We start from the raw sequence: 24,524 nt of genomic DNA, 5'->3' as shown, positions 1-24,524 counted from the left end.
TTCTTATTTGATTCTTTCACAAATGACGTCGCTTTTTAAATATTAGCAAGTAAGTTTTAGGTTTGAGGGGAAGCCTTTGTCTGTGATGTCATCGAAATATGTAACTGCTACTTCTGAAAGTAAGCAAAGCAAGCAAAGAAAATGGCGCAAAAACCAATGCAAATTTCTTGAGGGAAAACGGTAAGACCCAGCCGAAAGTTCTACAATTTTTGTATAGTCAAATATCAAACCTATTTTGTGAATTTTCAAAATACTGGTCGAACGTGGAGCTACTTCTTTTACCAACAGTAAAAAAAGAACAGTGAAATTATGTGAGGTTTAGAATCAGGCAATGCGGAAGGAGTACCGATAGAAGATTTATTTGATTTTTATCAAACAGGTAAATTAATCTATTGGGTTCATCTAATAATGTGGTACATTTTTTAATCCATATTTTATTCATATTGTGGCGAGTTCTTAGGAAATTCTGGCGATAAAGTTGAAGTGCTGCTATAGCGAGCTTGCCAGCTTTGTCTTAGAAACTCAATAAGTTACCCAAATCTCAACGAATCGCTGTGTTAAAAAATACCTCAGTCTATTTCCATCTGCTTATGTTTCTACAAACTTATAGTGGGATTTATCAAGGTTATGCTGAAATTTCCAAATTCAAGTTAACAGTGTCCAAGGAAATAATGGAGTAGTAAAAGTTCGGATGGAACAAAGTGTCAAACAGGCCCTTTTAATAATAACAACGAAAAGGTAAGCCAAATTTGCTTAATGTTACTGCTGAAAACAACCTCTAGCACGAAAAAAAACGATCCCAATACATTCGTCAAAGATCTAGTTTCATTAATAATTGTTCTTAATGAATTCCGGTTTATGATCATGATTACTCGCAATATGGTGGTATCGCCTTCTAACGATCCTCTTAGGGAGCCGTCAAAGTGTCGTCTAACAGAAACATAATCCTTACAACGTGTATAAAACGTCGATGCCTTGGCTTAACTTGACACATAAACACACATTCGCGTTCCTACTTGTCTGAGCCTATACTCTAAAGCTAACTGGTTGTTTAAATTTCACTGAAAAATTAGCATCGACGGTATCCGGTTCTATATATAGTCGTAAAGCCACGTATGAAATGGCATAAATAGCCTCACCTCACTCTAGCCCCTATGGCCTTAAAGGTGGTTACGCAATATAACAGCTCAGTCTAACTTTTTCTATAGAACGTCACTTTTTTTTTTTACAGATATGGCTTTGAAACAGATAAAATTATAATAGAAAAACAAACTGGCCTAGTTTGATTGTTCATCGTTCGACAAAGGTTCGACGGAATACGAAAGAAATCGTTCCGACCTTTTGAAGTCTGGTCAAACAGAAAACCCAATAATGCGAATTGCACTGAATTTCCGATGAAATTGTCAAATTAAATATAGAATCAACGTTTCTTTGCTATATAGTTCATATATCTTTGACACATATAGCCCCACTTGCCCCGATTATTATTACTATACATTAATCAAGCTTGAATGATTTTAAAAATGGGCACTTAATCTTAACTAATTTCGAAAGTCCTCTCCAAGGGTCTCGAATCAAATAATCGGATCTATCGATCCGACAAATATTAGCGGAATCGGACTTACGGAAACACTAACCCTGAACTGTTAAGCACTACTTTATATCAATCTACCTAAGAACATACCTTATCGCCTGTTGAATTTATCTCACTTTCCTGTTAAAACCTCAATGAACCCCTTGTTGGTCTGTTCACATGTTGGCCTATGACTTATTCAGTGTATACTCTCACCCTGCGCCTAACACTTTTTTTGCCACCACCAGGTAGTTTTCGGTCAATTAATTCCCTACCTAAGAATAAAGAAAAGCATATTTTGCGTATCATCCTTTATCGCAGTAAGCTGTTACATTTTATTTTTAGTTTGTTGTATTGTTATATTTGTATTATCATCATATTGTTATTATCATATCAATGTCTTCCAAGAAGTTCAGGAAGGCTACGAGATGTTCAGTTACAATGTACAATCAGCTATCTTATATTATAATATGTACACAACACTCACACACCCGTTTTTCATCGAGTTTAGTATTATATATATAATATATAATTATTATCATATATTTGTGTTCTATTTCGGTAGTTTACCTGTCTCTGTTCTGCTTGGATGTTCCTCCTTTTTTTGCTAATTCCCATAACTATTCCTTTCTCAACAGTGGAAAGGGCCACCTTACACGTATCTTTCTCTTACCTCCATCTTTTATATGGTATCAATAACTTCTTTTCCTGTCATATATATATATATATATATATATATATGGTCATCATTGTTATGAATGTTAGCAATTATTATTATTATCTTTTCCCGTACTGATCTGTATTTGTCGCAATCATTATTTCTACGTCTAATTACACCGACGCACAGGCTGCTATCAAAGGTTGCCGAGTTGGCGTAAAGAGTGGGCTCATCATGGACTACATTATATATATATATATATATATATAGATATATATCTCTGCCAGCCAGATTTTTAAATGTGCGCGCCATTAGAAAGCGGACTGTCGATAATGCAGCTCCCCCGATCGCCTGCTGATCGTTATTACCTGTTATTATTATGATCATAATCTTTGTCCATAAATCTCTTGTAATTTTCAATTTTTCGTACAGTTAACTGTCCATCCAAAACAAAATCTGTGTTAACACAATTCTCAGTAATAATACAACGTATGAATGCCAATCAGTCTTCTTCGCTAGATTTTTCCTCCTACGTTTGGTATTTTTAAATTTTTTTTTAGTCTACATGAACGTTTTTCACACGCGCGCATAGTTAGACCGTACCCTATAGGCCATCGAATCATGTGCCAACGGGATGACTAACGCCCAAGCGAGCTGGCCGCACCTCAGCGGATCGCAGACGATTGCCCACCGAGTTCACGCTGCTCATACTTCTTCCCTATCTCTAACCAGATTAACATTTTGCCCGGCTCAAGCAAGCGTCACTAATAACAGAGCGGATATTATCAGAAGCTATCAACTATAATGACAAGATCTGATACGTCAGTTGCGAAGCTCTGTCCCCATCACGTAGAGTACAGCTACTGCAGTGAAATATTATCGTGAAACAGAGCTGATTCTTACTACTAAATACCTGTACGCACAATCCAAAGAATACAATCGTTGTTCGAAGAGCGTTGTGGATAAACAATAAATGCCGACCTTCTTGTCCTTCACCTTGTGGTTGTGGAATTTGGGCATACCTTCCATCGTTTCATTTATATCAATAAGATAATAGCCATTATTATTATATTACTAATAAAATAATTCTAACTGTTAGGTAAATTGCCAACCACCGGATCGTTTGTAGGTTAGAAAAAACTTGCGTAAACGGGGCAACATGTAATGTTGGATTGTTATAGAAATCGATTTAAAACTTCTCCTGGACCTAGACATCCCATTGTCGGTTGTCGAAGAACACTGTCAATTGATAATAGTAATTAATAACATGTATGTTTAGTAATGATTTATACTACCACTGAGTGTAGGTTAACTTCCTGCGGACCGCTTTTTGCGGGATATAACTGGACGCAGCTAAATATTGTTTAGTTATTATCAATTATAATGATATCGTGTAGTAAATAAGATTATAATAGTAATAATAATGATAGTGCTTGTATCAGCATTGGTTGTGTTTCTGTCGTTTAGTATCTGCATATATGTACTATACCATCAATGTTTTCTTAATATTGTATTCACCATAATCGAAAAACAAAAAATACCATAATCACCATGGTTATTTTATGAATATTTATATAACATTTTCATCATCAGCAGCAGCAGCATCTTTGCTGTTAGTTGTTATTGTTGTTGCGTGTGTTGTAGTGTTTTTCGTGTTGTAATATCACATTTTAGGGCAATCGTCTGCTTTAAATTCGTCAGTTACATCAGGATCAATTTTCCTCTTTCTTCTTTCCTCCAAGTTTTTCTTGTATCAGCTGTGTGTTCCTATTAATACAAGGTAGACAATATATATTTGTTTCTATATATATATATATATATATATATATATATATATATATATACGGACAAGACAGTTATAGCGCGGTCGACACTTTCCCAGATTTAGGACAACATTAGAACGAAAAATGTTACCGTTTTCTTTTCTATCTGTTTGTTTTTTCGGACGACTCCCACTACGGCAATAGATCTGTACTGAACCGCAATCAGCGTTCCCCGTGCGAAAATTTCCTGGCGGCTCGCTTTGCGGAAGTTTCAATAATAGGAAGACGCTACTGCGTGTCGCTGCCGATGTTTCGTTTGTTTCAAGAGGCAAAAAATATGTCTGCCGCTCACTAAAAAAAAGATAAGTTATGCAAAATTATATCAACCCTTAGCTATGGTTCTGTTGATACAATAGCATAGTAAGCATTAACAATGTTATTATTGGTAGTATCGTAAGCAACGGAGCCCTGTGTCTGCTCGCGCTCAATCACAATATTTATATGTTCATTTTTTCTATAGGACTGTATGCATGTATGTGTGTTAGTAATAACAAGAAATAGGAAACTATTTTTAGGACGTTTTTCTGTGTCTGTTTCCAAGTGCCTACTCAATACAGTGATATTATATTGTGATCCTGTCATTAATAATAAAGGTAACTTCATCAGTCTACAAAGATAATAATAATACTGAACTAGTGTTCGTACCCACACCTGTGCCTATTCTTGGCTTGACGGCCAAAATAATAGAAAATTAATAACAATGCACCAGAAAAAAGTGGAAAAATTGAAAAAAAAAAACACGTTGATAAATGGTGCTACCAGTCAATTATTTATGTATACACTATCATCATAGCAATAATTCATGATCACAATAATATCGCAATTATAATTGATTTCTGATGGCGGTCGTTACCGGAGCATCATGACCATAAGCTAAATAGACACGTTTAAACTGTTTGTTACTACGCGAATATTAACCACAAAATAAATCAAGTTGTTTTTTTTATTTGGACCCCCACATCCCAAACATGTTTGTTGCCAACCGTTTTCATTCAATTTTCAAATATTATCTTAATAATAATAATGATGATTATAAGGGTAATGTTAGAAATGTCCGCTATGGCAGCTCCGTTTGTTTTTGTTGTTTATTATACGCCGTCTGCATATTTGTCCATAATTATCTGATTTTAAATGTACTCTATTTATGTATATATATATATATATATATGTATTCCACGGCCAGGTAATTGCAGGTAAGATGTGTGGCAGATTAATTATAATTGTTGTTATAGTATTTTATCTGTGTCTGCTATTACTGTTGTTTTTTGTCTGAACTTCATAAATGTCTAAGCTACTTTCGACCTCTCTATACAATCATTTAGTTTATAGACGTGCGTAAAAGGTCTCCCCTTTTAATTTGTGTATATTAACGCTCGTATAATAATGATAATAGTAACCATAATTATTTTTACTATTGTTAGTATCGTTCCTTGGTAAGATAAATTTTTATCTATAAGTTCGACTGGCGGATATTTTGAATGCGTTGTATTTGAGTGTTTTGTAGAAGCAGTAATGCAAAGATCTTAAGTTCTGAAACCTCGTGTTGCTATTATTGGTTGTCTAGCTATTAAGTTGCCTCGTTAATCTAACTGGGAGCCGTTTGCATTGCGATTAAATGAATGTCTCTCTTCGTTTGCCCTCGTAGCGTTTCTCTGTATCATGAAAGTTATCAGTCTGTAAGGTCTGTAATATAAGGAAAAAACGTAGGGCATGTCCTATCGAAAAGTTTTGCCACGGTGCGTCGGCAACCTGCTCCAGTTGGACAAGCTTGACTAATCGCTCATTTCTCAATCCGCCGTCAAATAAAATGATCACGTTTTCTAAAGCACGTCCGTCTATACAATCCATTTTCACGTATGCAAGCCTAGCTACTCTCAACTTCATATACCATATAGGAGTGCACTATCACAAAAGAATATACAGCAAATATTACTTGTATGCAAGTCGCTGGTATACGTTGTCAACATTTAGGTTACTTGCTACCGTCAAAAGCCACAAGGCCTCTGATGCTATTAGCGTTATTTTTATCGTTACCGATTTACCATTTTTCCATATACTTTCTAACCCTACGACGCACATAGATCTTCCATAGACACACAGATTCCCCAGATAGAGCCCACATCCACGGTACAATCAGAATATAATGCCACGATTGCTGTGGCTTTTGTTCCGCACATGGTAAATACCGGTACAATAGTCATTCAGTTCCGGTTCTTTTGTTAGGCAACAGACAAAAACATCTATTTCTTAATCATTCTAATTTTCACTAATTTTCTATTGTCATTTGTGTATTTCGCCCCCCCTCCCTCCCTCCCTCCCTCTCTCTCTCTCTCTCTTTCTGTTATTTATTTTGCTAATTAAAACGTCACACCTACCTAATTCGCCCTGCATTAAGAGTGTACCACTGCGTATCATATCGTTATATAGTCTAGGCTTTATTCACAAGTTAAATGTGCAGGCCAGCTTCAAACCCTGATTTTAGCTCCCTTGATCGTTTTAATACATCAATCAACCCATACTTCAGTGTAAAACCGAATAGCTTTTCTACAATACTTTCGTGCAAAACAGCATGATTGACCATCTTCTTATAAGTCTACATTAATTTTATAGTGCTCGCTGTCCTTGAGCTATTTTTTTCTTTCTGGCCGTTGAATTATATGTTTATATTATCATCCTAGTGATTAGGGTCTCTCTTGCTTGCTCAATCACCAGAAAATCATCCAGTGTAATATGTGTCAGTAGTACTATATTACAAATCGAAATCCTGCCGACCGGACGAATCGAAGTGATACCATCTTGCGAGCTCACTAGAATAACAAATAGTACAATACGATTTATACACGCTCTCCCATACGTTAGTATTAAGATATAAGAAACACATGGTGGTTCCTTCCACCTTAGCGGATTATATTGTTTGAATGCTGTAAGTACATCGTTGTCGCTTAGGAAATTTTCATACTCGAGCATCATACACAGGTGCCTGCTTTCGCAGAATGTGGACACGCTTACAGACGCACAACGCTTTGGCTCGACCCTATCCTAGAACTATCTAGAAGAAGGCTATCGGGTCCACCTTGAAGAGATCTTGGAGGCACTCTTAGTTGAGCTCGATCTATAATAGCACAACTTGCAATAGATCCGTATAGAACCTGTCACAATTGGCTAATGGATGGTAACACTAACGCTGGAGACCCCAAGAGCGTCGACTACCGCACAATTTGCGCTGACGGTGACAATTCAAAATCACAGTAACGCATGCAAACGACAACACAATGATCTGTCCGTCCTTAGCAGATCGTACAGATCAATATATACCAACACATTAGCTATACGGAACTATCTTAAGCTCATACCACGAAGGATAACCAAATATGTACGATGGACGCCAACCTCGCAATCTCAGCGATCTCATGATATAGGTTCGATTCTACAGCCAAATCTTTCTCAACGACCTTATTTTTCGATCGGTCGATCTGTGCTGTTCTTGTTCTTCTCAAACGACACCACACAACTTTCTGCTGTTCATATACGGAGTTGTTATTGTTATTATAAATATCTGTTGATAAACCCGTAAGCGTGAAAATGTTTCGGTGTAAGAGACCATACAAACTTGGATATGCCATATATCTGAATTATAATCATCATCATCATAATAGTAATGATGAAAATCAATATGTTCACAGTGTGCAGTGTACAGAATGAGCGGCATATCCATCATGATTGTAATTATCCTCATTTGTTATTATTACCATTACGAGTGGAAAAGCGTGTGTGAATCTTTTTGGAGAGGACGAAAAGCTAATTATATCGGCTACGATATATTATTATTATTACAGCATATACTTACATATGCTGGTTCGTAAACACTCGAATGATTTTTTTAGAGTTCAAATATTGCATAAATTTTTTTCTGAAGTTGTCAAAAAGTTAGCTGTGCTCACTTTGCTAGATTCTATTATATACACATCCGTCGTAGAGCGACAGTAAAAAATTTATGTCGCACTTTTGCCATACGCACACCTATCTATCATTCCAGCGTTGAAAATTATCATGGTCTCGAGTTCGTGGATTCGAAATCCAATCTGAAAAATCGATTTTTTTAATCCAGGATTTCTCTTTTTATGCCTGCGATTTATCATTTCGTTTTCATGACATAGTAATAATCATAAAAATAATCAATGAAATGTCAACGCAAGTCTTACTCATCGCGCAGTGTTCGCATAATCTATCGCAAACAATAATTAATATTGTAAGCGAGAGATCACAATGTACCGCTGTGCGCCATTAGCATTAGTTTCCGCCATTATGGGCTTTCTATTTTACGTTTTGGCGTTGGGGCGCATTTGTGATGTTGGGGCAAGCCAAGGAGCACTGGCTACAAGAGAGCACCACTGCAATAGAATGAATTTGGAAATTAGCAGTTACCTATATTATTAGAACAGGCCGGCTAGTGCAGCCGGTACGGAGGAGCCGTTCTAACATAGTCTACACTAATGTATTGTGCTTGTCGTTACGTTGTGCCGGCGTAAATATGCAAGATGTATTCTTGTCATTGAAAGCGATGCTTTCTGGTAGTTGCTGCCTAATTGTACGTTCTATCGATTCAATCGATTTATCGTTCCAGCTCTGCACAAACTTTGGTATCAACATAAACGGACCCACGGTCCGCTAAGGGTATACCAATCCAATCGAGAAGCTTACAACAGCTGCGTCGATGTATTAACCCATTACGTAAACAGGTCACCCACCAAAAAACCGTATGTTATCGACGGCTTCAGGGACACTAACCCAGGCGAAGCGCCGCGTTAATCCGACAAAGGCTTGAACAGACCATCGCTCTATAAAATATGAGTGACGCTAATTTCCTTCTCGTGTCTTCTTCGGACTCCACTCGGAGTTAAAATTTCATAGAATCGGGTGGCACGATCCGCAGTCCGATATCGCAGCGGTCATCGATCAGTTTGTTCACGATAATATACAAAAACTCCAATTTAGGCTGAGTTTTCCAGTGTTACACCGAGCTCGGTCTTTGTGTAATAGTACCATCAGTAGCTACAGGTCGATCTTTTGTGTTAGCGTCGCTTATTTAGCTTCATGTTCCATCTCATTTGCTAGTGCCGTCAAATGCCACACAAAACGTACGATGAGACCTTTGAACCGTCCACATCAAACGATACAGCCTAACCAAAGAAACCTTGGCGATCATGTCTTCCTCCTTAAGATTACAACCTTATGTCAACTACGACTTCAGCTACAAACGGCAAACAAAGGAAAATAAAAATTTTTACCATCAATCATTTGATCCCTTCGGTTGTTTTTGTCGAAACTATTCTTACGTTGACGCTTCGTCTTCTCATATAGTATACACGATTGATGACATCATCACATCAGAGTGACCTTCATCGTGACGTACACATATACATTAAATATTGTTACGTGACCTTCTTTGTAAAGGAAACACAATCAGAAATCTGTACAGATTTATACTGCCGATAATTATAACGCAGCAGGAAATCGTAATGTGATAGTTAAATCAGGCACAACTATATTTATTATATAGAATATAAACGGTGACGGGTACGGTTAATAGTAGCAGCAAACAATAGTAGCCATAAACATACAAATTATATTATCATGTTGATGATAACCACTGTCTGAGTTCACGAGTTGGAAGAGCCAAGTGTCTGCCACAATGAATACACTGCTGCCGGGTGCTAGACCTTAGCTCAAGCAAAAAGCGACCAAATACGACCCTAGCGATAAAAAAAAAAGATCACCGAAATGTGGTCACAATCAGAAACTGGAAGGAAATGTTACATGGACGATGTTGTCGTCTGCATGGTCCGACGCCCAGTGATGGTATACAACATGGAGATAGTTGCTACAGAAACAAGTAACGAAAGACACCGAAACTATGTCGCCACCACAGTTCCGGCTCAGTTGTTGGCTACCTCAGACCCTCACTCGCTTTTGTTCAGATATTCTTTCATAACACTTATGCCACCCTACCATCAGCCATCTTTTGTATTCTTCTGTCAGACTTCACGCCGATGTTCGACTGTTATGAGAGGCACAATCGTCTGCTTTCCTGCAAACGATTTCTTATGCCGCCATTCTATTTTCTCCCGGCAACCAACGCTCACAATAGTAAAACCGTATACAACGAGCAAAAATCATCCGTTTGACTGACGCTCTAGTAGCTATGTTTGCCCTCTCCAAAACCTAGTTAACGCGTAGCCGTTGTTTGCTCCCACAACCAACAACGGAGCGTCTCCGCACGCGACGTCCGTCAGATGTAATTAATTCAAGTGAGGGACTGGTGTTTTCTGCTAAGTTATTATTAATATCATGATTAGCATTCTACTTAATTCATTATGACGCCCGTGTGTTTTCAACCCCCTGTCCTAATCACAATATTAGTAATAATAGCAGCAATTACACAATAATTGATATTTTTTTTCTTCGTGAATATAATATACATACACGATCTATTCGAGCGACATCTGCAGCCAAGTCACGATACTACCTGTTTACTGCATTGGTTACGTCGTATCTCATCTCTATGAAGCTTGTTTTTGCGTTCAATCTGCTACTAGGACAAATACTGCAAAGTTGTTATGATAATAACAATAATAATGCGATTAAGATTAGTTTATTGTGATTATTTTATTATATGGATGTCTCGGCGTGCAAACGTGTCGCGATGTCGTCGTGAACGCGTCTGCTGTGTGTGCTGTAATACATAGGGATTGATAGTTGTTGCTTAGTTTTGTCTTGTTAACGGTATTGTCGTACGCAAATGACCGATGAGCAACTATGATTTCTTCATTTGTTTTTTTTGTTTTTTCGAACAAAAAAACACGCGAGCACTTCTCCACCGAGAGATTCTCACGTACAGAGCCTCTCTTCTCCCACAGCTGATGTCCTGCCATTTTACTGGTGGTTGTCACCTACTGACCTAGTCTTATAATCTACTGGTTCTGAAGTCCTTTCGAGACTAGTATGCTCACCCTTGTTCTTGCCTTCCGTCCTACTGTTGTATATGCTGCAGGCGCCGTTACAGTTAAAGCACGCTGTCAATTTAACCCAATGCTGATAAGGGCCGGCCTACCGAAGGGATCAGCAATTCTTGTTTCATACACGATGCCGAATGACTTTCGTTGTAGCGGCTTTGCCAATGTTTTGCCTTCTCAAATTGGCAGGTAGCGTAATAGAGGAGGCCTGATATTACTGTTAGCTAGGCCGAGATCTGCGTTCTTGCCTACATTGCCTGGTAGGGGTTGTGATATTTGGGGGATATGCGCGTGTAAGCTGGATATGAGGATTGAAGGTGCGCAGGAGGTGCTGCATAGCCCACGGGAGGCTGATTCACCTGCAGGGTACCAGAACAGTTATGACAGAGGAAACCTCTTAAATCATAGTGATAATCATCATACCATGATAATAATATAAATGATGACGCCACAGCCGCTTTAAAGGTTATGCTTTAAGAAAATATTTTTGGTCGCTCCCTTAAATAAGGTGGGAAATGTTTCTCTTTTAAAACCCGTAAAAACCAGTAGATCTTTGTATACCACGTTGCTTTCGACGCCATGTGCCATATATGCGCGTTGTTATTTCATTTCATAGTATTAATAGTTCACGTTTGTATTTAGATTTACCTGTGGATATTGGTGGTGTGCCGGTGGCGGCGGGAATTGCCCGCTACCAGTGGCCACGTACACGGCGGTCGGTCGGTAAATGTCAGGCTGGCTCAAGTAGAGCGGTTGTGCCCCCACGGCGCCCACAGCACCCACGGCACCTACACCCATGTGGCCCGTCGAGCCGACGCCGACAGCTCCCACCGTGCCAACACCCATACCTAGCTGTCCCACTTGGCTAGCGGGCGCCGCAGCAAACTCAAACTGCAGCGGGGGCTGCTGTCTTGTATGGGCGTGTGAATGGGCGGCCCGTGCATGAGCACTGGTGCTCACCCCAACTGCCGCTTCCTTGAGCAGCCGTTCAGGGTCGACGTACGCTGGAGCCAGGTGACCCCCGTGGCCATGGCTGCTAAGATGGGCGGTATGCGCCGTTGGCAGCTGTGAGACAACTTCACGTTTGAATGTTGTCTGCTGAATGCTACCCGAGCTGCTGCTACCCGCTAATCCGCTGCCTGGAATGGTGGCGTACTTGTGCGACCGATCCTGATACGAAGGCGTGGGGCACCAGGTCAGAATAACAATTGCAATAGAGATATGTTGGTGAACAGGAATGTGAACAATCGGCAAGTGTAGAAAATATGTTTGTTAGGAGAAACGATTTTTGCTTGACCAAAACTGTAAAAGAAATGCCGTAATTGCCAGTCTAATTTGGTTGGTCCTTGTGCTATGTCAAATAGCTTTAGATAATCGTCTGATGAAAGCATCGACGTTAATAATCAAGAAGATCAATAACTGAATGTCGATAACGATATTCTTATAGCAAATTGAATATAAATAGGAGAACTCGAAAATCTTTCTATTTTGCTCACCTTGTGTAGTGGCTGCTGTTCGTCCCTGGGCTCATGTTTGATGTTCTGGAGTACCACAGGCGAATAGTGGTTTGATAGCTGAAGTACTCGGGAATCGGCCGGAGTGGCCCCAACGGACCCGGATGCCCCGGAAGCACCCGGTGAGTCATTAGGCAGCGGCATCGTGCTCTTGGACGAGGTTGCGCGAATGCCGCCGCGCGAACAACCAGGGTATTCTGTTGACGGTGTAACCTGCGCCGAGTGACATTTACCACCACTTGACGTCTCTGAGTCCCCGCGTTCTGCGGAGCTCTTTGATCGGCCACTGCCACCACTACAGAACAGGACGTATCCAAATTTCAAACACCAAATTCACTATTTATAATTGGTTCATTTAGCCACAAAATACAAATGGTTGATTAACAAAATCAGCTGGCATAGAAAAATCTTCTGTACTGATCTTGACTCAAAGATAGATCCTCGAATACCTAATCCCTAACCTAAAACGAAGAAAAAACGGCTATACGACTACGAAGTCGTACATCATTGTCACTTAAACGTGGCACCTGGAGATAATTCCTCAATTATGTGTTTGCAAAGGACAAAAGATGTCAAAAAGTTAAACATTGGTATAATAGAAGAAGTCAACCAGCCTGTTCTGTGTGTTGGGCGCCTCATCGTCGCTGTCCGAACTGATCGTGATCACAGAGACCGCGCGCGATGGCGAAGGTGAATCTCGAATGACAATCGTGCGGCCTCCGCTAGCTCCCGATCCAATTAATGCCTGTCCTGATCCCTGCCCGTGCCCTATGGACACGTGAGATGAATGTAAATGCGCGGCTGGCGCCTGGATCTGCGGTTCGGGATGCCACTTGACTGTAGTGTGACTGCCCTGCGAGACACCCATCGACGACTGGCCTCCACTGCTGCCTCCCGATGATGGGCCGAGACCACTTCCCGACGCAGGCGGAAGATGATACTTGGGTGGGGTGTTCTCTTTGACGCGCTTCTTGACAGGACTCAGCTGCGTATGCTGCCCGTTACCGCTGGGCGTCTGTGGACCGCCACCGCCGCTACCACCTCCATTCCCATACGGCCCGCCTACGAGCGAACCACCTAAATGTGAATGGGCGTGTGCGGCCGGTGCCAGCGACGACGATCCGAGCGGGGCGTACGCCGAAGTAGACGACCCCGAGACGCCAGCAGCCGACGCGACCGAGGCCTGCGCAAGCGCAATGGCTTTGCCAGATGATGATGTCGACGGGTGCCGTTTTGAATGGGACGAGTGTTCACGGGTTGATGAACGAACAGAGCTACTTTGGTGAGCAGCCGACGGCGTTTGGCCCACCGACATCCAGTCTGAGCAAAGTTCGAGAAAGGAATGGAGGTGAAAAAGAATTCTTAGAAATCTCTAGCATCTTATCTCTATGTACAGGCGATAAGCTAGATATCGGCGAGCAAAAAGTTGTACTGGACTTCACGCAGAAAACAGAAGTAACAAACGATAGCCATATCAACCGCCAAGTATTGTATCACACAAGGAGAAGCTTGAAATAATATATGAGTGATGAAGTTAAAAATAAATTAACTGATTAGTTTTAGAATAGTAGCGAATAGTTTGCTCTTTGTACTTACCGGGGGCCGGAGGAGGTGGCAATAATGTAAGTCCTGCTCGCCCCCACGGATCTTCTCCTCTCGTGAGTGGCGGACCCCAAACATTTGTGGGCGTCACGAACATCTGATGCGGACGCGATGACGTCATCGCGGCGGCAGCTGCCGCCCAAGTGGCTGCGGCAGCAGCCGAGGACGGGTTCTGGGGGCAGAGAAGATTTGAGTCCTGCGACCCGACAGGCACACATACACATACAATATCGAGAAGTACGTGGCAGGAAGCCAAAAAGGAACAACGCGAACAGAATAAATTCACCACAAATTCACGTAATATGGTGATACACGGTGTTCAGCCACGTAGCAATATCAAAACGTGTACGTGCAATGTTAGCGTATGGCAGCCCGTGAAAAGAGGATTTTCGAGCGGGAAGCGTGACCAAATCCCGAGTCAAAAAAGCAGACGTCAGGTCATAACGTCGATGATGTTGTTGTAGACGAATGACAACAAAGCCCAGTGCGTCAATTTAAGAAGTTAATTGACAGGCGCATCGTAACAGGTGATAATGCGGGTGCGATCGGTCGATTATGGAGGTGGTAACAGCGTCACAAGTGATGAGAGCAACGAGGACGGTATTGGTCCGGAGGTGCCGTCCGCGAATCGCGGCAGCAAAAGGAGTTGGGGTTGGGAAAAGACAGGAAAAGCAGATGACAACAACAACAACAACAACGACGACGACGACGAAGACGGCGGCAACAACAGTCGAAGCAAAAGAACAGCAAATGACGAGAGTAGATAATGGTTAGTATCTAGTGTTATCGTTAACATTCGATTGTGATGAATGAGTTTGCCGCGCAGCAAAAGGAAATCGCATAATTCATACAAAGGTATTTCATGACAGAAAACGTTTCCTGAACACCTATTGGACATAACAGTGCCGTATATTAATGACGGTTTACCTAAGTATTTCACAACACGAGCAGGCTAGATATTTTTTACTAGCTTTACTTATTATAAAGCAGATAACTATTTTGGTGATTCAACAATTATCATCAATTTGCAGATCTTCTATATATGCAGTTAGCATGTATCACGTGGTACGTCGGTTATCGAAACAAGTTATTGAACTTACCGTAATTAGAGCCATTTGCCGGCCGTTTTGTTCGACTACGGATACCGGCACGTATTGCTGGGTGGCAAGATGCAATGGTTGAATCTGCAACGTTTGTTGATGGGGCGCTTGAACTCCAGCCGCTCCAACCATCATATGCTTCGGTGAGTTTAGACAAGCATTAACTTGTGGCGGACACAGAATAGAACAAAGTTGCGTTTGAGGTGCACCCTGTTGCGCGCTTTGTGACGCCTGTGGACCTGTGAACGGCCGATACAGCGCGGTAGCCGGATGGTATAGTGCCGCTGCTGCAGCGGCCTGAGCGGCCGCGTGGTGACGCATTCTTCGATGACATGTCGCTTCCATCACCTGAAATGATGAACAAACAGATTGAAGTTACTGTCACTATGATTTTGGTCAAAAATACGGACTTTGTATTTCGCCAAGTGCTATAGGTAGTAATGAGATTAGTGGCACCCTTTATATAAATGCTCACATAGAGGTTTTTATAATCGTTGCAGTTCATTCAAAGTAAATACGTGAAAGAACCTGAGCAGAGTTCTTGACATGCTGGCAATGGGCATATTCGACGAGGTGTCCAAGGTTAACATAATTATGGTTGATAGCCTCCCCGGGCGTAATGCGTCTCTCCTGGTCAAGAGTTAGCATCCGCTTGAGCAGGTCAATCAGCTCGCGTCGATCCGCTTTTTCCGCTAAGAGTTCTCCGCCTCCCGATTCCAGGTCCACTGGCACATTCACCTAGATAATATACACCGGCAACACATTTTGTACGATAACGGTTTCAACCGCCGTTTTTTTTTAGCGAAATAAATACATTTCTAAAGAAAATATCATCAGGGTCAGCAATGAGTTCAACATGTTGAGCAAACCTGTGCCATGTCGTCGAGACAATTAAAGATATACTTTCGGGCCTCTTTGGAATGAATGCCTGTCTCGTTTTCGTGCTCCTCGGGAGTCTTCAGCCTCCAGAATGGATAGCTCGAGGACGACGCTTGTTCTCGGACAAAGAACCGCGTAGTTTTGGTGGCCGCATTTAGCAGATGTTCAGCGGGAAGACCTTGCGTCTGTGATATAAATCTGGGAACAATAAATTTATGGACGCAATCACATTACAAACAATAATTGGGATTTCGGCCAGCTTTTGTGCTTCGACTCACTTTGCATGTACATTTGTAAAGCATGTTTGGACTGGCTTATTTAATTGGCCGGATATATAAATAAAGCTGAAAGTTCATAAAAAGCTTCGCGGTTCTCCTATGGACAAGTTCTGTACTCCATTTTGTATATATATATATATCAAATGGCGTAAAGACGTAAGTCAAAAAAAGACAAACCTGATTTGATCATATTCCGAACCCCCTGGATATAATGGCCAGCCCAGAAAAAGCTCAGCTATGACGCAGCCCAAACTCCACATGTCAATCGCTTCGCAAAATGGAAGGCCCAAAATAATTTCAGGGGCACGGTAATACCTGCAAACAGTAAATGTTTTTATTTAAAATGTCTCTTTTTTAGCTTAATATCTTAACGCGGTTTTAGAATTTTATCAGTTGTTTCGATGCTGTTATTGTTGGGATCCATTTCAAGCAAAATATAGCAATGTGATCATGCATCTTCTCTAGACTTACGTACAGAGCTGCCGTAAGAAAAGTAACTTCACTCCGAATCAAATCAACTCTTAATCTATGTCACTAACCTCGATTGAAGATAGGTCGAGCATACGGCCTTGCTCACGTGCGATGCCGAACCAAAGTCAATCACCTAAAATGTATTGGAGTTACAAGGGAGACTCATTATGCAGGTACGGATAAACACTAATACCTGTGAGGCTGATCAACATGAAGAAGCTTGCGATTTGAATTTTCGCGGGAAAGTTCGTGAAATGTTTATCGTTGCCCTTTAGTTGTAATTCGTTTGTCAACAAAATTTTCTAGTGTCGTTGAATTTATTTCGTAGTTTACCTTGACGCGGAATGGTTGTCGTACAGGATCGACGAGCATGATGTTCTCGGGTTTGAGATCGGCGTGTATGAGCCCAAGCATTTTCAGTTTGAGTAACGCAGTTAATACCTGCTGTAGAATGGGCCGAATATACTTGAGTGGTAGAGGGGAAAACTTGTTCTGCTTGAGAAAATCGTAGAGGTTCTGTTCGAGCATTTCGAACACGAGGCACGTGTGCATCTTGTGCACGAAGCACTCGTAAGCTCGCACAAAATTGTAGTCATCGCCATTTTCAGCCGATAGTCGTTGAAGTATCGACACTTCGATCTGACCCTGTCTTGCATACGACGGATGATTCTTGAGGATCTTGATCGCGACGATCTCGTTAGTGCCTTTTTTCCAACATTTGACCACTTGGCCGAATGTACCTCTGCCGAGAAATTCGAGGACTTCATATTGGTTCCCGGCAGCTGAATACAGCACTTCGTGCTGCACAAGCTGGTAGTCGCCCTCGGAGGTCGATGAGGACGAAACAACCTGTAAGAACCGAAGTGCAATCGAACACGATGGCATTGAGCATCTCGTTACGCAAATGGTTACCACTTTTTTTTTCTAAGGTTCAGTCGAAGGAAGAAACTACTACTTTGATTAGCCGTGTTTTGACATGTGGTAATAAACTTTGCTAGATATACAACATTTGAATGATAGGTTTATGTGAAGCATTGTATTTGACCAATATTGACTTTTTTCGCATTATAAGCATACAGGTGCGAAATTTTGCAGAAAAAAGACTACTGCTTCATCCTCCAACGAACAAAAGTTCGCTGGTGGATTATGAACGGTCTGTTCTGCCAATTAGGCTTAACGTACCTTTTTCTGTTGTCCCATTTTGCTTCGCTTGGACTGGCCTCCGGCCGTCGAATGGGACGTGCTGTTCATCAGAAGCCCGGACGCAGCGCTTTCTCCTGTCGCCGCTGCACCGCCTCCGTAGCTTACTAACGTCTCTGCCTGCAAAATTTGATCAGGAAAATAAGTCATGAGTGTAATGCCGTCCGCCATTCTAAGGTGTACTCCAGAGTTCAAATTAGGTTAGACACTCGAGTCACTCGCAATCAACGAAACATACAAATTACGTTGATTGGCATGTGCAAATGGTGAACGCATCATTTGGATTGAACAGACATACTGCTGATCTGAGATTTAAAACCTGGAAGGCCGCTGAGATAGCGAAAGTGGCGAGGGGCCGATTTTTGGTCCAAAGTGAGCGCTTCTGTAGCAACTCTGAGTTCGAACTAGCTAAAGTATATATTTTTCTTGCTTGTCTGATTTTTGAACTCAAAGCGACCCCTTAAACTTTAGAGAGAAGGCTAAAAAAGAGATTAAAGGAGGTAAGATTAGGCTATTTTTTATGGGTTGCTAAAACCTACTTTTTTGTGGGTTGCTTTCATTCCAAGAAAGAGTTGTGTAGATACGGAGACGATTAGGCAAATACTCTTGCCGCTAGAGGAGAGCAAACTTTGGATGAAGCTTTTCACATGAACAGATAGAAACACTCCTCATGAACGAGCCGTATTCAAAGATTCCTGTCTAAAATCGTAACGAACTCTTTAATGGTAACCGTGAATATACACAAAGGAACGCGTAAGTTCATTAGAGTCTTGTATAAACATGCCATACACAAAAATTTAGCTTGAAGTTAGGAAGAAGGATAGTAGAAACTAGGGACCCACAAAAAGTCTTGGAAAGACAAACTGTTGAAGGTTATCTATAATTAGCAATAAATACTATCTTTGGAAATTACTCTTCCTTTCGGCATAACGAGCAGTAACTGGCTTTTCTTATAGTGCCAAGCCTAATTGTTCTTCAACTACGCTCATATGTATTTTGCAACATATGGCCTGTCAAAGGCTGTCATTCAACAACAACACTTTACATATTTGTTCATAAACGCGATGTTCATATTTACGATTTTGCATTTGACATTCTGACTCACCTTTCGTTTTCTCGATGAGCTGCTGTGACTGTTGCTGGTATTATTGTTATTTGCGCTTCCGTTGTTATTGTTGTTGCTAGCGTTATTGTTCAGGCTGGAGATGTGTTGTTGCTGTGGATGTTGCACGCCGCCGCTGTTCGGCCCGTGGCTATGGCCGTTATTGTTGCCTGAGTTGTGACTCGAGTGATGGCCCCCTGCGGCCGCTACCCTCAAAGAGAACGAGCCTCTGTTTGTTGTCTGCTGATGCTGATGTTGTTGGGGTTGAGGATGCTGTGAGTGACTGGAGTGGTGGTGCTGTCCTGCAGTTGAAGATGACGACGAGTGATGGTGCGAAGATAGCCCGGACGAGGCGGCCAGGCCCGACAACAATGTGGATCCATGGTGATGCTGACCACCATAGGAGAAACCTGATGACACGGACGACTTCAGCGTGACGAGTCCCGATCCGGCTCCGAAACTCGTGTCCAAGACCACGACACCCCCGCCGCCGCTGGCACCTCCGCGGGCGCTGCTGGCGCCGTGAATAATCGCAGTAGCCGAAGAGGGCAAGGGAGATCCTTGTGAGCTGCTACTGGTCACCAAAACTGGGTCGTAGCAATTGCCTGATATGGCAGAGAAAGACAACGTTGCAACGAATGGTAAAACATATTAGAACACAACTAAGAACGGGAGTAAACGACACAACTTTGGTCCTTTACAATTCATAACTTTGTTGTTTGTTGTTAGTCAGTGTAGCGGGAAAATAAAAGCCGTTATTAACAATGGAAGTGCACGCACAGGGAATCCCAACCTCACAAAAAATTCTACTAAGAGCCAGTGTCTAGGAAAATGGAACACAACATTCATAAGCAACATTAAACGTTTTTCTACCAACGGAGTATTAAAAATAGCTAAAACGCGATCAGATTTGATTTTTTCATCAGGTTACAATAGTTTTTATCGTGGAAAAATTCATATAATGTATGTGGATTTGTAATGAAAGCCAGGATCATAATCAGTCGTTACTGAATGCGATAATGATGATGTAAATCGTCCTCTATGATTCATTATATGTGAAGCTCGCGGACCAGCGACTTCGCTATTCTATTATTATTTATGAGGAGACAACAGGAGTTGGTGTCAATGTTATAAACATATTCCATCTTGCTAAAGAAATAGATCGCCGATATGCGTGCACCAGTGCGTGCACTCAATCTAAAGATTCGTGTCACATAAAATTATGCACACGTCTGTTTGGTTTTTTATATAGAACAGACAGGTATATTTAGCTGGTGATATATACTGATTTCCTTGATAACAACACGTGTTCATGATACGACGGTAATATGTTCCAGGTTAATCAGAAGTTTCTATCACAGTTTCCTGCAAATGTGCGAGCATTCGTGGTTGGACACTCCAGTCTTCCTATGACACAGCACGTTTATGCCAATTGTCTACTTAAACATCCAGAGCTAGCTGTAAGCACGCCACAGGCCGACTAGGAATAAACTCATCGCCTGGTCCGCCATGGGCTGTGACTTGAGAATTTTTACCCTCCCTCTTTTTATGTTCGGCATTGTCAACCGGATCGGCTTGACTCACTGAATCGTTTCTAGCTAACTAAGGAACCCCCAACTGAGCCTAAAAGTTCTTGGAATCTTTTACGTAGTACTGAAATCCGTTCAACGTCTCTATCGAGGTTTGGCGGGGAATCTTTCCTTTTGAGGTCCTAGTGAGTCACACGCCTGAAAGGCTTGGGCGGTGAGTCACAGACTGGTTTATACAACCGACTCTCCCCCTTCTACGGATTTGAGCAAGGGTCATAGCTCTGCGACTACACGACTGCCGAAACCCTTATCTCTACAAATGTCTTAAACGCATACATGTCCTATGAGAAGACAAAAAAGATCTTAGAACCAACCTTTATAATCAATATATATTATGTAGATTGATTATAATCCATTACACAAAAGCAGACAGGATTCTGGCTGGAACTAGGCATCGAGTACGAGCGCTGTTTCGGGTGAGCAAGCTCCCAACGATATAGCGGCTCTCACGTCTTTCATATTTATTGCGACGCTTTTCTGCCTTTGGTACCATTTGTGTGTCCTGGATACGATACAATTTGAAAATATCGTGTATGTTTGAGAGAGCAAGCTTATTATGGGCCTAAATATTGCTGCGTCGGAATATAAATACTGATATTCGATTTTCGGCATAACGTTGAATGATATTAAACTTTTAGTTGGTCACGCAGTAGCTAGTGGGGTCTTCTATTTCAATATTGGGATATCCGCCACCCGTATTGGGATTGGTAATCTCAGCTCTCTATCATATATAGGCGGGCAAGTTTCCAATCACTTCGATTTGAAATATTAGTTATCCGTTCCTACAGCTCAGGGATGAGTATGATTGATTCTTGGCATGAAAGCCTAAATTGATTAATATAATTTTACTTTTCAAAGGCTACATTCATCAGGTTACCTCGCTCGCTTAATTGGATATAGATATACGGAATATCGCATGTCAACGGTCGTTTAGGCTGATCGTCCAGCAAAAACGATAGAAAAAACATCACGCGTGAGACTAGGGCATGCGAACGACTTCCAAACCATGAAAAATTAATGGAACGACGAAGCGATCTTCGACCCGCTTATACTTAGAGCCTACGACTCAAGAACTAGTAGAAATCTCTCCCAAAGACCTCATCGGGAAAACATAGCTAAATCAACTTAATTTATTGCAGATTTCGTTGCTTTTAACCCGCTCAACAATACAACTGTCTGACTCTCAGGCGATTTTCGTCTTCTGTTTCTCCCACAGCTCTCGAGTCGTTTGCTCGTCCCGATATATTTGTCTTGACAGCATCATCCTATTCCCAAGGCTAGTTTGGCTGTGTTGAGACTGAAGAAAATTATTGGTTGTTTCTAAATGTTTATGGGCAATGGAATAGGTAAGCGTGGTAGGTCTAATCAGGGCATACCGTCTGTGTCAGGGTCATTGTGTGAACATCACGCCTACTGAGACAGTTCTTCTCGGAGAAGTGCATTGTTTTCTTAACCTAAAAACGGTTTGAAAAAGATCTCGCTAGATCTTTATGAGGGCGAGGAGCTCAGATATTCTGACACATCTACGTTTCGGTAACGTTTTGCTGGACGATACGGCTTTCAAAACTAACCTGCAACATGATTGATAATCTTGCTCGGGTGGCCCGTTACGCACACTATTGTAAAATGTGAGAATGATCAGCCCTGACGATTCAACGAAAGGCTAGCGAGATGAAATTATCGACATGTTAGATGGACTAAACGACGGCGTCACTCACGCGCCAATAGTTAACTGTCTGCAGTAAAAATGGTCTCTTGCGCTGGTTAGCCGCTCTGGACAAAAGGATAGCTGTCCAGGTTTTTCTATATTTGTCCATCTGTTTTTCCATCGGGTTGTCCGCGTATCATTCGATTGTCTGTTTGCTAGCGGCCATTGAGTCAAGTCTACCACCCATGTGTTTCGCTTTAGAGCACTGAATCGTCTAGCCGTTGCAGATGTAATACGACCGAGGAACTTCATAGAATGAATTCAACGATACTGTTTAGTTAACAGCAAATAACGTAATAGTTATTGAAATAAAACGATGATTAAGTTTGTTCAGGCGGAAGAATAAGACGATGGTGGCGGGAGCCTATAGAAGCCAAGACGATGGGAAACAAATGTGAAAACACGATTCCAGACAGTATTCTAGGGGGTTTGGAGGAGTTTCTGTCCGCGTCTCGAAAATGTAATAATCAGTTTTCGACATAAGAGCAACAATCACTGTTAGTTACGCCATCTATCTGAGCTTCTTCTGTTCCTGTCGCCGTAAGAACCAAGTGATTCGATTACTATGGCACGTGTGCCCATTGGCACGTACTGTTGGTGGATTAGATAAATGTTAGAAACAGTAAGACGGCAAAAAACGAAATTTAAGTGTTACGAAAAGTATGATAATGTCTGGTTCATGATAGGTACACAACCTATCATTAGCTTTCGACCAGAAAACAGAGAGAATATGATCATTGAAGCACTGCGTTTACGTAAGTACGGCAACCTTGTGTGCATTCTTTGTCTGTCGGCTTTCAACCAATCAGAAACCTAACGTATTATCAGGAACAAAGCTACCCACCAGTTTCTAGCTGTGAAAATTAGGGCCATAGTTTGTATAGTAGCATGTTGACGTAGATCATTTGATCTTAACTATTGCACAAACGTCTGCTTTGCTTTAAGGCTGACATTACATATGGAAGCGAAGTCAACATCTATAGACGACCCTTCATATTTTTTTCCAGTATTTTGTCAAAAGAAACAACAAATAGAAAAATTAGCTATACTAATGCAACAATACTAAATATACAGCCATTGACAAGGTTTTAAAAGCGCTGTTTCCCGTGTGTAAACAGTGACAGAAAATACTCCTGAATGGCGTTGATAGTGAGGTTGCAATTTACGCAGGTAGAAGCGCGTACGCTTTGTTTCTACTTTTTGCTTAGGTGCCGCTTGAAAGCGCTGGAAATTGCATACATCAAGCTAAATTTTGTCGAAGAATTTTGGTATCGCCCGCCGTGAACTAGTCACACCCACTTAAAGAACAAGTATTTAATAACCTTCATTAATAATTCAATGGGAAAGGTAATTTTTTTTCTAAATATTAGATGAGCTGATAATAACAAACGTTTTTATTGTATCATTCTCATGACGCGTGTTAGATCTGACAGAGCCAGCTGTGCATATATGTAACCCTTCGGATGCACTCTATACAAAAAACCGCCAACTTATTTCCAGAGACTTTTGGGGCATGTTTGTCAATGGGCAGTTTACGCAGCGTCATTATGACGTCAGCCGCATGTTCCGACGGACTCAAGGTGACAACATTGAATGCGCGGAGTTTGAGAATGCAATAAATATCATTAAACGACAGTTCTATACAAGAGGCGTGTCCAGGCAGTAATCAGACCCAAAAAGTTGATTGCATTATAAAATACATCCTGATGCACTATAAAACACAAGTTATGTGCCTTTTTGAGACGCTAAATGAGGTAGCTGTGACATCGTCATTTATGTTTTTAATACGTGTATATATTGAAGTGTATATACACTGGCGATATCTGTCCGCCCCTGCGACAACGAGGGCCATTTTTTTAACCACGCCCACCTATTGGACGTTGAACCTGCCGACTCGAAGGACAAACACAGTCGGAACGCCGGCCCAAAATCGAGGTAAAGTCGACCTAAACCCAACCGGTGAAGCCAAGTTTGTTTCGTACTAGGTAATGGTAAGCTACGTAAATGTCGCATT

General features: G+C 41.5%; 1 protein-coding gene across 12 annotated transcripts in view; it reads right to left on the bottom strand.

Moving 5' to 3' along the window:
• Positions 1–1,869: 1,869 nt before the first annotated feature.
• Positions 1,870–24,524, bottom strand: part of LOC111248000 (uncharacterized) — a 63,034-nt gene continuing 40,379 nt past the window's right edge. For 9 of the 12 annotated variants that reach the window (XM_022799676.2, XM_022799716.2, XM_086988403.1 and 6 more), the window contains 13 exons: positions 19,217–19,818; positions 18,094–18,231; positions 17,245–17,760; positions 16,980–17,044; positions 16,618–16,755; positions 16,153–16,360; positions 15,812–16,021; positions 15,284–15,631; positions 14,178–14,379; positions 13,196–13,901; positions 12,564–12,876; positions 11,716–12,237; positions 1,870–11,426 (listed from right to left, as the gene is read on the bottom strand). In XM_022799676.2, the coding sequence (XP_022655411.1) occupies positions 11,316–11,426; positions 11,716–12,237; positions 12,564–12,876; positions 13,196–13,901; positions 14,178–14,379; positions 15,284–15,631; positions 15,812–16,021; positions 16,153–16,360; positions 16,618–16,755; positions 16,980–17,044; positions 17,245–17,760; positions 18,094–18,231; positions 19,217–19,818 (4,079 nt within the window). In that variant the 3' untranslated portion in view covers positions 1,870–11,315. The remainder of the gene's footprint in view (positions 11,427–11,715; positions 12,238–12,563; positions 12,877–13,195; positions 13,902–14,177; positions 14,380–15,283; positions 15,632–15,811; positions 16,022–16,152; positions 16,361–16,617; positions 16,756–16,979; positions 17,045–17,244; positions 17,761–18,093; positions 18,232–19,216; positions 19,819–24,524) is intronic. The other 3 variants (XR_015327346.1, XR_002672371.2, XM_022799709.2) reach the window with 3 other exon arrangements.

The sequence above is a fragment of the Varroa destructor genome, unplaced genomic scaffold, assembly GCF_002443255.2.
Source record: "Varroa destructor unplaced genomic scaffold, Vdes_3.0 BEIS01000001.1, whole genome shotgun sequence".
Lineage (NCBI taxonomy): Eukaryota > Metazoa > Arthropoda > Arachnida > Mesostigmata > Varroidae > Varroa > Varroa destructor.
Note: the sequence above shows the minus strand (reverse complement) of the source record. Positions and strands in the feature narration are given on the sequence as shown.